The sequence below is a fragment of the Clavelina lepadiformis genome, chromosome 3 (genome assembly GCF_947623445.1).
Source record: "Clavelina lepadiformis chromosome 3, kaClaLepa1.1, whole genome shotgun sequence".
NCBI lineage: Eukaryota > Metazoa > Chordata > Ascidiacea > Aplousobranchia > Clavelinidae > Clavelina > Clavelina lepadiformis.
The window spans coordinates 21,314,471-21,330,157 of record NC_135242.1 but is presented as its reverse complement, the minus strand read 5'-3'; the positions used below and the strand labels follow the sequence as shown (position 1 = coordinate 21,330,157).

The window sequence follows — 15,687 nt, the reverse complement described above, 5'->3', positions numbered from 1 at the left end:
AACTTTAAATACCGACTTTTCGCTTAAAATGATTAGTATCCTGGACATGATTTATGCTTTTGTTTGGAAAAATAGGCAATCAGACATGATATGTAGATAGATTTTGAGCTTTGTCGTAAAAGTGGGGCAGTCGCGGATGAATACTAACCATATTTCTGAGAGAGGCTGCAACGTGTTTGCGGAAATGACATCACCATGCGAGAGAAGTCGACTAACTTTGTCGATCAGCTGGCCGATTTATGGTCGGTTGTTATTATATTATAAACAATAAAGGCTAAAACAGTGCTAACCTGGCAAACAACTTCAAAACTGTTGATGAATCTTCGATAATCTGCGTGTTTTCTAATCAAAGAAATTTCCCGAAAACTTTTTCAGGCGATTTCTTTAAAAGTCAAACCGTCTTTGACAATGTTTCGTGTGCGTGTAAATTTCGTGGTATAACCAACAATTACAATACGTTAGTACTTTGACTAAAGCGTATTTGAAGATACAGAAACACAAAAGTTGGCAGGCATTTCTTTATCAAATTGTGATTGCCATGTAAAATGTTGACACGTTACGGTATCTACGGCAGTGTAAAAGCATACAAACACATTTGACAAAACATCACAGTATAACAGGGCACCGCTACCAACGGAAAACTATTCTTAAACATATACAACACTTAACGCCAAACTATGCAAAAAGCGGCTGTTGGTGTCAGGCTTTGACACGCCATTTTCTTGATTGAGGAAATCTGCTAACGCTGATGTGTGACGACATATAATAATCATATTATATCCCGGTAACGTTTCTCAGAATCACTAATGGTCTGTGGTATGTTTTCAAACACTGCGTAATGTAATGTCATGCACCAAAGGTAACCTTCACTAAAGTAAGCATTTACTTTACTATACTTAAGGTAAATAGTCAAGGTGAGTGGTTCATTTTAGCAACTCGAATTACGAAATCAGAAAATTCGACTTCGAAATATGACTCGCGATTTATATGGAATGGTTAAGGTTGATGTTTTCAAGTCTCTTGGTCAAAGGAAAGATGTTTCTGCTGGATTGGTCGATTGGAGACTTTGATTCTCTAGACAACGGAAGATTTTCCTGATCTTTTAACCAGTTCTTCATCTGGTGGCTGAGGTTCTCAACATCTTCCGATCCTTCTTGGGATTCTTCAACGGAAGCACAGGATGCCAATTGCCGGCGTGATGCTGGAATAAAGAGTACCGGTGCATCATATTTCGAATATGTCGGATAGGTGGGATATGTTTTACGTTCGATACCAATTAGGCCAAATCGGGCGCAATTACGATAGACAAGTACGTTTGTTATCATTCACTATCAAAACATAGAACATGGCTTATTATGCGGATTGCAGGCGTTTTATGCTGGGACATTAACAAAGGCTTTCGTACTGAACTACCATTTCCCTCCCAAACTTGGTCGGGGTGTAATGAAACAAGGTTGAACTATACAATTCCAAGTCAGGTAAAAACTATAAGCACATAGGAAGACCTGAACGTTATGACGTGATAATTAATCCGTCATTAATCGGTCCTGATATGGCTTTACAATTCTTCAATTGACCTTAAACTGCCAGGTCGCCCTACACTGCTTACCCGATGGAAACACTTGATCCCAGGAATATTCGCGAATGTCGACGGGCAGATTAATCCAAAAATCGTCGGCAAGATCTTTCATGGTGCATCGATGCTCTGGTACCGGCTGCAGCATCGCCTGCATGAGCGACATCAACTCTGGAAAAAAAAATTTTCTCTTGAACGTAAAACGATGGGACTACGCTTTGTCAGCCTTTGATGGGTGCGTTTAGTGATTGAAGCGAACAGCAGTACATACATTGCATAGTCTCCGTCGTGAATCGTGATACATTCATTTTAACTCAGTTTTATTATATTTCGGCCAAAGCGCAAGCGTACTTCGTATGAACTTTTTGAAAGAAAACAACTTTAGAAGCAGAACAACTCTGGCGCTATCACATTCAAATGTAGAGATAAAGGCTGTTCGTTGTCTGACGATGGAGCCACTGTTTACCTTCTGACAAAATACTCGGAGGTCTTAATATCGCTTCGATGGTTTCTTCGATATCGTGGAACGGGTTTTCCCCATAAACCAACGTGTACAGAGTGATACCTAGAGCCCAGACTTCTAGTTCCGGTCCTTCGTACCTGTTGGGAGCAAGATGAAAAGAGACAAATGGTGACTATTCGCACTCAACTAGCCCAGGAAACAGACAATTGTAAAGCGGTGGTAATTTCAAAATTATGCTGTAACTGAAAATGTCATCCTAGCTAACCTTTGACCAAGGAGGACTTCGGGCGAGCAGTATTCAATAGTTCCACAGAACGTTGCAAAGGTTTTGTCCGGCTTAAAGAAAGCCGCACTTCCGAAATCTGCATAACAAAACCGCAATATGAATATGAATGACGGCAGAAGCGTTTGAACAACGTATAGTTCAAAAATAGTTAAACCAGTTGTTGACATATGGACGTGATGTTGTTCACAACCACACGTTCGCCCAATACAGAATGCTGTTTTGGAGATCTAGCTTACATGGCCTCTGGTCATGATAGTCAGCGTTGGTTTTTTGAAATATTAAGGTAAACAAATATTATTGTATCGCCAAATGCGCATAATTATGATTAACTGATGCCTTATTAAAATGAATTTGGACAAAAAATTGCTTAACAACCAATATACCACAGTAGATCCCCATCTCATCCCAAATCCCCATCACCCAACCAAACCCAAACAGAAAAGCACGCGACACGACTAACGGATAGTTAATTTACCGATCAGTTTGCAGCAAAAGCTTTCGTCTATGATGACGTTTTCATCCTTGATATCACGATGCACCACTCCTTCCATGTGGAGAAAATAAACGGCTGATACAATCTGCGACGAAACACCTTGGTTTAAATTTGTTATAGCTACTTTCGCTGTGGACTAGCTTACTTTCTTGTATAGGCCTGAGTGCTGCATAAGCTTAGTACATGCTCACTATAAGTCACGTTGTGTAAAGTTTAATATGTTAACAGCGTTTTTAAAATTTGAATTAAATGGCCGCAATTAAAAAATGGAAGAATTGCGGTCACCTGTCTGAATATGTAACTGGCCAGAGCTTCGTCGAGTCTCGGTTCGCGATCAATGAATTCAAATAAATCGATCACCGACACTCCGTGCTTGGGCATTACCATACTGAAGAAGCGAGTGTTCTCGAAAAATTCGAGAACTTGGACGATGTTCGGATGTTCCAATCTGTATTCAACAAAATATGATCGCATTTGAATTGAGAGCTTGGAAGAAAAAATGTCTCAAAGTGGCTGGATAAAAAAATGATACTAAATAATAAAATTTGCATACTTGGTGAGCAGGGCGATTTCCAACGGAATCTGTGAATCAGTTTCATAATCGTCCACCCAACATTCGTCCAAAACTTTTTCTTTGCGAATAAACTTGACTACAAACTGTGCGGGAAATCAGTTTTAAAGTAAAAAAAAGTTTAACAAGACTTATAAATTAGTCTGTAAATGACGATTATAATTTGTAAGTTACAATGAAAATGACTGTAAATCACAGTCTGTAAATGACGCTATGACACATTTAAAAAGGAGTGTATCACAATACAAGAAAAACATCAAAAAAATTGTTTTTTGTAATTTTTAAAAAGAATTTACCTCTTTCCTATTTTTTTTCTTTCGCGCAATTCTCACAAACCCGTAAGCTCCATTACCGACCGCTTTAATGACGTCATAATTGTCACCGAATTGACCCTGTACAGCGTGCCAGTCTTCGTCGTCGAAACCGGCTAAGGTCGCACAGCTGTCATCCAGTCGTTGAGCCGCTTGCTTGATTACTGCACCCAGCGACTGTATCATACGATAATTAGCTGAGTAATTTCGAAAGATGTTTGTTATATTTAAGCCATAGGTTTTGTGTTGATTTAGTCGCCGAGTTTATAAAATTTTATCACAAAATACTACGCCTTCTAGCATTAACTTCAGTTGAATGGATATTGAGCACACCATACCATGTCTAACATGCCACTGACTGCAGATGCGTTTAACGAAGGGAGGGTAGAGTTAAGGCTGCTGTTTAAAGTCTGACTACCACATCGAGTTAAACTAGCAAAGTTATCATCGACATCTAAGCCAATCCAAATGCAGTAAATATTGCATTCCTCAATGTGACGAATTTCGTACTGAACCGCTATATAACAAAAGAAGATATGGAAATATGTTACAACCAAATTTTTTCGCAACTCAAAATTGATCGAAAAACAAGTCAAAACAATGACCTTTGAACTAAAAAATAATAACCATACGGTATACTATATAATGGATGATAACTACGTTTACTTATGAGAAAACATCTCAGAGGCCCATTAGTGAAATCCTGGTGATCGTGGCTTAATAAACGCTAGAACGTGGCATTAAAACTTTTAATCAATGATTAACAGTTTATTGCAAATAACTTATAAATTGCAATTCACTTACTAGTAGTAATAATAGTAAATACCATGTGTAATAACTAGTAAACTTACCTATTAATGATCCGTCTTTGTGTTTTGCGTTACCAGGTTGTTGGCCTTCTTGGAAGTTGAACTTTGTCCTAGATTTGCTCCTCGATGACAGCTCGAGAGGAGTTGAAGTTATGTTGCCGGAACTTTGGAAACGAGACGTCGAAGCATCCAGATGAGTATTTTTCAGGGACACAGTGCTGTTGATCTTGGAGACAGGCTGGATTTTTGGAGGAGCATTTGTGTCTTCAGCAGTGCCAACGGAACCATCTCCAGACTGGTAATCAGAGTAAGGTGATCTTTCAAGCGATTTGCGATGTTCGTTTGAGGTCTGGGATCTACATCCGTGAACGTCACAGGATACTGCAGAATCAGTACTTGTGTTCAACTCATTGTCCACTGGTAACTGGTCTGCACCTGATGTAGTAAATTGCAATAAATAAGACTACGTTATATACCTACAGGAACCAACAGCTGGGAGGACAAAAACAACATTCCATTGAACTTATTGTGAATTTGAATTTTTCTTACCATTAAGGACCTCCGCATGAGCTAAACTTCCATTTAGAAGAAGATTTATTTTCTTCAAGCTGTCTGTCATTTCAGATTTAGCACAGACGTTAACAGAGGAAGATTTGTTCTTGTCTACTCTGTCGTCATTCATTGTGAGTTCAACCCAGGATAAACCGCTTCCTTCAGCACACTTTGAAGTACAACTAGATGTCGGCGATGCTGTCTTCTCTGTGGGAGTCGCAGTGGGAACACACTCTCCGAGCAGTAGGGAGTTTATGTGGTCAATGGTGTGATTTGTGGGTGCAGAAGGAGGGGTTGTGAGTTCTTGAGGTTGGTGGGATATATGGACGTAGCTGCTCATGCTGTTATCACAACCATGTGTTGTTGATAATATTTCAAATGTATCACAGCTGTTAAAAATAATACAAGAGAAAATTACAGAAGTTTAAAATATAGCCATGGGGATCTTTTCGGAAAATTTGAAGGCAATAAATTTATGTTTGGGCAATCGATTTTATAATTAATACAAACAGTCAAAAAAATTTAATAGTTGCAATAAAACATATAAACAATTGCTAAACACCTAAATATTAAGTCACCTCTGTTGTGCATTGGCGGTTTCATTCTCTGAAAGTCTTTCTCCCAATGTCACAGATATTTCATCCCTATTAAAATGAAGGTTGTATTACACCAAACAACAAAAAGAGCCGCAAAATTTCAAAAATAAACCTTGACTTACTTATCATCAGTTGCTTGTGTCTGTGGGGTGTTGAGACCCTCGTTTCCTGATAACAACCTCACTGCGAGTGAATCAATGTGAGAATTACCGCTACCTATGTTTGGCAATAAGTCGGAAATATTCTGCAAAAAAACAATAAAGCAGTGTGAAATAAAGAGATAAGATGCAATTATTGGTAAACCTGCGTCTCTGATGTTTGCAACAGTGCACAACGATAATCACTCGATGGCCTTCACCTTGGTTTTCAATTCTGAAGCTTCATAACCGAGTAATGCGAGTGAGAAGTTGCTGTTCACGGAGAGAATGTCCCCGTATTCGGAAAATGTCAACAAACCACTGATGTTCGTGAAGAACCAAACAGTTGCATTGTAGTGAACTGCATTTTGCAAAATTAGCGAACATGAGAGTAACTAAAAATTAATTTTCGTAGCTGATGTTTTCGCCAGGATTTAAGAGGCACATATTTACTTTTCGATATTATTTTTAACATACCTTCGTATAACATAGCATTGTAAGTTACAATAGTTATTAGTATCATAGGAATAAAAAAGTAAACAGTCACCTTCGTTAGTATTTTTCTCCTGTGAATTGATGTAAACAGACAATGGTATCTGAGTTCCATCGGCCATAGAACTTGTAACCCTTTGTTTTCGCACTGCCTTTTATGTAAAACGTTACAATAGCAATGAATTAGATTGCATGCGTAAATGTGAAGTTTGCTATAAATGCATTATTACGTCTGGTTGCAGAAAGCACTATTAGTGCAGATAAACACATTTTTATTCACATTAAACATATCGCAGCTAAACACATATTATCCTTCTGAACTTATGTTCAAATAAGTGATTACAATTAAACAATCAATAATAATAAATATTCAATATATGTGCATTGTGACTGTAATGTAATTACTTCTTTACAAAGTTAAGACTCTATATATCTTAACAATTTAACTGTAACCAGTTTTTATAAAGACTAATGCTTTGGAAAAGGATATAAAGTTTATCTAAAACATGCCAGCTTTAATGTGAATAAATATGTGTTTACCTTCGCTAGTTGGTGCTCAAAGATTTAAACAATTCCCGTTTTGAACTTAGTAATTATATAACAATATGTAATCATGCAACAATGCTTACTTTAGTTACTTTTCGTCCAGATTGTGGTAAAACATATGAAGGCATCAGTCTATCAATATGCATTCCATCGAAGGCTAATGAGCTAAGGTAGCCATGGATGCGTGCAAATTCATCATCACAAGTAATTAAGTGACCCTGTTACCAATTAATCAGTTACCATTGCATGAACACAAAATATTATGACCTTGTGGTTGTTATTGTGGCGATAATATTGTAATTGTAATATACAAAAATATAATGTCTAAGAAACCTATTCCATCAACAAAAATGATTACATACTTTGTCATTAAACGTAAAGGTGCCAGTGATTCTTACAACAGGTTCTAACACCAAAATGCAACAAGATCGTTCGGTTTGTTCAAACTTTTTCATCCACATAGAAACTGCAAACTCATGTCCTTTTGCATGAATCGCCTCCATCTGAAAAATGCTAGTGTCCTTTATCTTGTAAATATTCATAAATACTCAAAGATAGCATGATTAGCATCTCAGTCACTGCAGTATTAAAAGTAAATGAAAAATACTTTCGTTTACCACTTTTCCTGACAGGGAAACAATATTTCCATGGTTGTTATCTACGTCGTGCATAAATGCTTCCTTTTGCGATTCTCCAACCATTGGTTTTTTAAATAACTTTGTAGCTTTCATATCCATCAAGTTAGTAGATGTGTAGCCAAATAGCTGACATGCATGTTTATTGGCTGTCAAAATCTAAAAAAAAAACATTCATATGTGAATTCAATGTGTTGGTAAACATGATATTACTGCAGTAGAATCCGACCTTACAATGATATATCAAAAGAAAAAGTGTTTTTGAAAGATTTCATATGCACAGTACATTTTACGTAACACTAAATAACAAAATAAATTTTAGTAATTTCTAAGACTTAGTGTATGAGATAAAACAGACCATATTTATGTAAATACAAACAACAACAAAATTATAACTACATAATAAATATTTATATAGTTGTTGTTGTTAGAGTGAACTTACCGCTGATGATTCAGCATCAATAGTTAAAACAGCCTTGTTTAAATGCTTCTCGTTACCAAGTGTATGTGATTTATCAGTCACATCAAATAGATTGCTAAATGTCCATGAAGCACCAAGCGGCAACCTTGTTTGTAAAATGCCAAATATGTACAATTTAAAATAGACATTACATAAGATAGCCAAGAACAAGAAAATTATGAAAGTGTTATCAACAACAAAAGTCTTTCAATACCAGCTTATGAACATCCAATGGGAGACATGAAAGTTAAATCATAAGTTTAGCTAACTTTCACAAATGCAAAATGAACAACGATTGCAATTGCGAGCATTGTGATGTACCGTGAATTTTCAAGGGATTTAATGGATTCAGAGACTGATGAAAAGGACTTTTCGAGGTCAATGTTAGAAGCATCATGAAATTTTCTGAACTTTTTTGAGTAACTGCAAGAACCTAACTCATCACCTATAAACAAAATAATTTAAAGCATGAGTGTCATGTTTGCTCCATAAGCCAAACATGGTAATAATTGCAAACAAAATCTAGTAAGAGCAGAAAATTATAAAGGACCTGAAAATTTAGCAAAATGGCTGACAGCAGGCGAAAACTTGTCTACTTTTTTCTTCTTTCTATCAAGCAGTGGAAATGATTGGTTGAATTCAAACGAATCTTGAAGTGTTGTTTGTAATCCAGGTCTAACAACCCTTTGTTGCTTATCTGCATAAAATCGTCAGCTAAATATTTTATACCACAAACAATAAACAATGAACAATAATGCGTACAAAATATCTACAGGTTACACAACTTAACAAGGTTCCCATACATGGTTGCTGATACCTGTGGTCTGTGGTGATATGAAGATAATATAAGGTAAACATACATATATACATAAAACAAATCAAAAGTTGTCTAGTAAAATTTTTTCATTGAGTTTTGTTGATGCGAGGAGGATGATGGTGAGGGAGCATCAATATCAATTGTATAGCTAGGTTTGAGACGGTCGAGTGAGACGCGATCCGGTTTGCCATGACGGGATATTACAAAATATTTTTCGTATCTTTCCAATACTGGAAAAGGACCAACATAAGGGCGTTCTAACGCACGTTTGACATGATCGCATCTAACATAAACGCGGTCACAATGTTTCAAATCCGGATGCACGTAGGACTGCATGAATTTTGTATGAGCGGTCGTTGGAGTAAACTGAAGGTCGTTGATGAAGTCTCGGTAGGCACCGAGGTAGCTGGATGTAGGAACTGCAGAGGTAAGCTTGGAATCAGAAAAGAAACCACCTGGGAGCCGTAAGGTGTGTCCAAAAGCTAACTCAGCAGGTGTACATTTCAAATCCTGGAGATAGCGATTACGCAGGGCCAAGACAATAAAACCTAATTTGTGAAACCAACGTTCAGGTTCGTCTGAACACTTGATGGCGCGCTTGATCTCTGCATTTGCGCGTTCTGTAATTCCGTTGGAAGTGGGGTGGTAAGCTGTAGTCAGATTGTGTTGAATACCAAGCGAGCGCATAATTTCTGCCCAAGCGGAACTTATGAAACATGGTCCACGATCACTTGTGAGGATGATTGGAACACCGACCAAGGAACACCAGAGATTTACAAAGTAAGCGGCGACGGTTTCCGTGGTGGCATCAGGGATTGGTATGGCTTGAACGAAACGCGTATAACGGTCAATACATGTAAGGATGTATTTGTAACCATGGGAGGTTGGTAGTGGTCCAATCAAGTCAATTGCAACATCAGAAAATCGTCCGTAGGGAATTTTAAATTTCCCCGGTGCGGTTTTAGTGTGGCGGAAAATTTTTCCTTCCTGGCAGTTTGGGCATTGTTGAACCCAGGTAGCGATTTGTTTACACATCCCTATCCATATAAATCTTTCCTTGATGAGCTTAATTGTGGCTTTTTTTCCAGGATGCGATAAATTATGTAAGTGCAGGAATACTTGACGTTGGAAGGAGGAAGGAACTAGAACACGCTCTGTGTCAGTGGACACGTCACAAAGGATGGTAAGGTCCTTATTGGGCAGCTTGCAGTCCTGGAGTTTGAGTGATGTTGTAGCGGTGCGTAGTCTTTGAATAGCAGGATCATTGGCTTGAGCTTGTGCTATTTTCTCATACTCTAAAGGAGGCGGAACGTCCGAAAGAGTATTAATGTTGGGTGCCGAAGGTTGAGACCTTGACAAGAGGTCCGCCACAGCATTGGCAGAGCCTTTGATGTGCTCAATGGTTGTTGTATATTCTGAAACAAACAACAATTGCCGGAACTGTCTTGGAGAGTAATGTTCGGAGAGCTTACTGAGACTTGAAACCAGAGGGAGATGGTCTGTACGCAAAGTGAATTGTCGGCCTGTCAAGAAGTAGCGGAAATGACGTATTGACTTGTAAGCGGCCAACAGCTCTCGGTCAAAGCAACTGTATTTACGTTGAGTAGCGTTCAGCTGTCTTGAAAAGAAGGCCAAAGGAACAAGTTGATTTCCTTGCAATTGCTCTAATGTCGCTCCAATACCGGTCAACGAAGCGTCAACTGTTAGATAAGTTGGAGCATGGAGTTTCGGAAACGCTAAAGTGCTAGCATTTGCAATAGCTTGTTTGCTGCTGGCGAAGGCGCATTCGGCTTCGACATTCCATGTTAAAGGGGCCGCGCGTTTGCTGCGACTGTTCGGAACTAGCTTGTAAAGCGGTTGTAAGGTTGTGGAACAATGCTTCAGAAAGCGAAAATAATAGCAATAAATTCCCAAGTAACGTTTCAGCTGTTTGCAGGTTTGTGGCTGTGGGTAATCAAGAATGGCCTGCACTTTTTCTTGAGTTGGTCGTATACCCTCAGAATTTATGTGATGGCCAAGGTAGTCAAGAGACTCGCGGTTGAATTCACTTTTGTCTAAATTGAGCGTTAAGCCAAATTCCTCAAGTCGTTGAAAAAGCAACTTAAGGTGTTCAAGATGTTCTGATAGGTTACTACTTCCAATGATGATATCATCGAGGTAAGCAAAGATTCCAAGGTGCTGAAGGGGACGTACTACTTCCCCTATTAGTCTGGAAAAGGTCCGTGGGGCGCCCGATAAACCGAATGGGAGTCTTGTGTATTCAAATTGTCCTAGGGGGCAAACAAACGCCGTTTTATGGACATCTTCTGGAGCCACTTTTATTTGATGAAAGGCGTTTTGGAGATCGCATTTAGAGAAGACAGTTTTACCATACAAAACCTCGGAAAAACTATGTAAGAACGGAAGAGGGTAACAGCTGTCGATTGTTTGTTTGTTGACTAATTTATAATCAACGACAAGACGATATTTATTGCCAGAAGAGCCTTTAGGAACGAGCAAGGCCGGACTTCCATAAGGAGAATCACTGTATCGGATAATTTCTCGCTCCAGCAAGCTGTCAATTTCTTTCTTCAAGATCTGCATTGTTTCTGGGCTATATCGACGTGGACGTGCACGTACAGGAGAACCTGTGGTATGGATGTGGTGAACGATGGAATGCTTCACTGGTTTAACAGCTGACATGGGTTTTTGCAAGTCTGGAAATTGATGTAAAAGGTCTGCAACAGGATCTATCTGGCTGAGAATGGATATGCGAACAGGATCACTTTCAACAGGCTCTAACGTATATTGCTGTTGGTTCGGTACATCTATCAGATGCTTGGCTTTAAGATCCAAAACAAAGTTGTATTCAGTGAGGAAATCCAGCCCCAATATGCAAAAAGGTGTGTCCGCAAGCACAAATTCAAAGGGATAAGAAAAACGAGGATGAAGGGAAACATTAAGTTGTGTAGTGCCATACGTAGTAATTGGCGTGCTGTTAGCAGCGAAAAGCGGTGTTTGCGGTTTGCGGTTTGATACGTCAGCTAAACTAGCGGACAAAAGAGAAGTTGCTGCCGCGCTATCTACATAAAAGTGAATACTATTGGCGTGATCATATACAGTTAACAAGGGGCAGCCTCTTTTTATTGTTGATGCGATCGACGGGACTGACGGGGTTAATGTTGCGTCGATCGCCACGCGTTTTTTGTTGGGCGGGATTGGTTCTCCCACATGCTACAACTTGGGTGACAGCGGCGCGCATCCCTACCGAAGCGGGCGTGGTAATAACATAAGCCATTAGAAGCATCAGACGCGCAAGGGTAATTGCTACGTTGGTAGTCTGGTTTCTGAAATGTGGGGGATGAATGTAAAAAATTATATTTGCGTTGGTTTGCAAAAGAAGAACCATTTTGTCGGCGATTATCTCGATTAAACCCGTTGTTGCTGTATGATTTGTGAAACTGTCCATTGTTTGTGCGTGGTGATCGTTGTTGCCATGCTGAGTTAAATGAATTGCGTTGGTTTGGCGTATTTTGATTTGTGAAATTCGTATTTCTTTGCCCGGAACTCTTAGATTCGTTGTTAGCGTTAGATCGTGTATAGCGCGGTGGTTTAGACAATTGAATTTGCTGTATTTGCGGTTGCATTGGGTAGTCAATGTCATCCGTATCAGTGATGGCAAGGGAAAGGTTGTGCGAAGAAGTTTTTGGTTGTTTAAGCAGCAAGGTTTCGTGGGCTCTGCTTGCAAGGTTCTGGAGATCGTGATGTTCCACGCTGGCTAACGCAATTGCGACGTCTGGTGGTAACGCTTTAAGGAATTTAGCACGAATTAGTTTGACGACTGGCGGAGTAAGATTCTCTTGACCTACTGCGCTCATTAATTCGCGCATTAAATGTTTCGGGGACTGATCGTGCAGCGTCAGGTCCGCCAACAAAAAATCTAAATGGTCCTCACGTTTATCAAAGTTTCTCAAGATTTCATTGATCAATATGTCGTAGCAGTTCTGTGCTGACGCCGAAGGTAACCGAAGGAGCGCGAGGTCTTTCGCAGGAATTGCCTCTACCGCCAACAAGTAACGATTAGTTTGAGAAGTGATTTGATAAAGAGAAAATTTATGTTCAAGGTGAGAAATCCACGCTTCGGGATTAAATTTCCAAAAGGTAGGAAGTTTAACGTGTGAAAACAAATCGTTTCGTAAAGTATTGTTCTGTGGTTGCGCGTTTGTTGGTAATTGGTTACTAGTACCCAGACCAGACGGACCAGCAATGCCATTATCGGGAGTATTTGCAGATCCCTCCCCGTTTTCGTTCGACATAGTTGTATTATTAATTGACTCGTTGGAACGGTCGGTTGATCGTGTGCTCATGTGGTATTCTGTCTTAGCTTTGCCAGGCACCGAAGTAACTTTTCGTTGTGTCGGCACAGGTTGTGACATTTATCAAAACCGATAGAAAATGTTTTAGGCGGCGCACCGCAAAAATTGTTCACAATTGAACCAAAAAATACTTTACAACAAGAAACTTTTATTTCAAACTGCAGCACAATGCAGCACAATAAGAATAGCTTAAGCTAATTTAATAAGGTACAAGCCGATGAGCATGCATTTACAAGCTATGGTTGCAAGTAGTTGTATAAAAAGTGAAAAATCCACTTACCAGTGAAGAACGGTTGTGCGAATTGCGAGAGTGTGAGAATTGAAACGCGTCGTTTTTGACACAAGATCGTCAGTGATCACTAGAACGTCGGTGGTTTATTAGAACGTCGAAGCGTCGGGTTGTCAGTAGAACGTCGGGTTGTCACCAGAAATGTCGGTGGTCACTAGAACGTCGGGGTCATCAGAAATGTAGAGGTTGGGGTCGTTTTAGGATGTAGAGGTTGATGCCGACAGATGTAGATACAGATGCAGAGTTTATCGGTCTTAGCTTACGTTACGTTATTGACTTAGTTAACCTACTACATTAGTATCTGACTCTATTGTTGCGTGCGGTTAGAATTCTCTAACCTTTCTGATAGCCGAACGTTCGTGTTATATTATAACAAATACCGTTTGCCAGAAAAGGCTTTTATTGTAGGTGCTGTACACTTTCTCAATATTACAAATAACCGAGAACACAAGTCATGTGACTGTTTACACGATGTCTACTGATTCAATCACCACAACTACAGTAGTACGGTATTACATATGTCTATAACTTCGCGTCTGTGACTGAGGTTCTGAGGCTCAGAGGGAGTCTCACACAAAAGTTCAAGCTTATAAAACGTGCTGCGATGTGGCGGAAATATATGACAAAAAAGGCATGAACATTTCAAAGCGTGTGAACGTGAAAATCGGTGTGTTTGCAATGCAAATTAAATTTGGTTAAGTTGGAAACAGTTACTTGGAAGCGACCTGGTAACGTACTAAATAAGGAGCTTTCACACGAAGTTATTCGTAGCAAGTTTTCAAATATACCAACGGTAGTTTGCAGTGTTCTGAAAAGGCAAGTTTTAAACTCCATTTACTAGCTGGAAAACTCTTTCATAAGAATGATGTGGCGGGACTGAAAGTTTAAAAACTCCAATTGTTCTGGAAAACACATTTCTACGAAAGACGTAAGGATTTTACAAAAGCGAGCCAAGCCGCCACAGAACCAGTAGTGTAGTACATACAGTTAAGGTATTACAATCATGATTATCTGCATGCACGATATCCTGTCAAAACTGTTTACCTTCCATCCAGGCGGAAAAGTATTGCAATTTTTGACAGGATTTTGTGCATGCGTGCGTACAGTACCAAAAATTGACAAACGCAAAAAGTTGAAATGGTTGTGTGCAGAAAGCTGGATTAGGTGTGCAATGAGCAAAAACTAAGTATGCAGCATGCACAAAATACAACTTAAAACCGCAATGTTTGTACTCCATATATAGCTTTAATATTCTATCGTGATTGAGTCTGTGTGAGACAACAATTAGGCCTAGGCAGATTGTGTGTGCAAAGGAACTTTCTAGGTCTGCAAAGTGCAAATTAATTGCGTTTGCACATTATGCACTTTTCACTATAGCCTTCTATTGGAGCGATCATGAGCCCAAAAAAACTCACCCAAAAAGCTTTGCATGTTTTAGAAGTATACTTCCCACTGTCCTAGAAAGCTTCACAGAAACAGAGAAAATGGTTCCAGTGAAGATGTCAATCGTATTTATGTCTTTTTTTCTGTCATTCAGCAGTTCAATAAATGATACCAAATTCTGGAATTAGAGTAGTCTGCCACTTGCATCATTAATTCATCATGCTATTGTTAAAACCTAATCAGATGTTATAACTTAAGCCAACCTGTATGAAATTAATGTTAAAACATTATAGAAATAATAGATTTATGATCTTAATGTGAATCTAACCATAACCCACCACCTGAAGCAATTGAAAATTTATTATCTCCACGCAATTTTTACTTTGATTTCTAAAAGATGCCATTACTGAGAGACAACTATAACAGAAATGTGCATGCCGAGCAGTTTTTACGCTTATGCACATTTGCAATAAACAGGCAAGTCAAATCTTGTTCTCTGAACACCAATTTATTGCAAATATACTAAGAACTGAGGCTTCAGTACCCAATGTCATGGCAAAATCATATGGTTTATTATTCTTTTTAGCATATTACTCAGTAAACTGGAGCTTACCTGATTTCCCCTTTAAAGTATGTTCCAATAATGTACATAATTATACAGTTAAATTTCAGAATGGAACAATACAACTAAAATATATGTTTTTGCTTAACTGGAATATGTCTTGTGAGTTGTAATTAACACTGGAATGTGATGCATAATACAAAAAGGCCTAGCGAACCTACATGTTGTGCCTAGGCCAGGGTTTACTTGTTGTACTGTATATAATGGATTTCGCATGTTAAGTATCAATATCGCCAAGCCCAACCTTGTCATTATAAGCAGGGTCTACTGTATATCTGAATGCACTTGAGTGGT

The 15,687-nt window shown here is 38.9% G+C and overlaps 1 protein-coding gene across 1 annotated transcript; it reads right to left on the bottom strand.

The window, feature by feature from the left end:
- Positions 1-384: 384 nt before the first annotated feature.
- Positions 385-15,030, bottom strand: LOC143449533 (PAS domain-containing serine/threonine-protein kinase-like). Its single transcript, XM_076949771.1, has 22 exons — positions 14,804-15,030; positions 8,478-8,624; positions 8,249-8,372; positions 7,910-8,033; positions 7,450-7,626; positions 7,195-7,335; positions 6,916-7,050; positions 6,342-6,438; positions 6,016-6,155; positions 5,780-5,901; positions 5,640-5,705; positions 5,059-5,450; positions 4,552-4,944; positions 4,039-4,217; positions 3,686-3,877; positions 3,372-3,475; positions 3,104-3,266; positions 2,801-2,903; positions 2,305-2,401; positions 2,043-2,176; positions 1,610-1,747; positions 385-1,201 (listed from the first exon to the last, which is right to left on the bottom strand). The coding sequence occupies exons 1-22, from the start codon at positions 14,817-14,819 to the stop codon at positions 984-986; spliced, it is 3,402 nt and encodes a 1,133-aa protein (XP_076805886.1). The 5' UTR covers positions 14,820-15,030; the 3' UTR covers positions 385-983.
- Between the last annotated feature and the right edge of the window lie 657 nt (positions 15,031-15,687).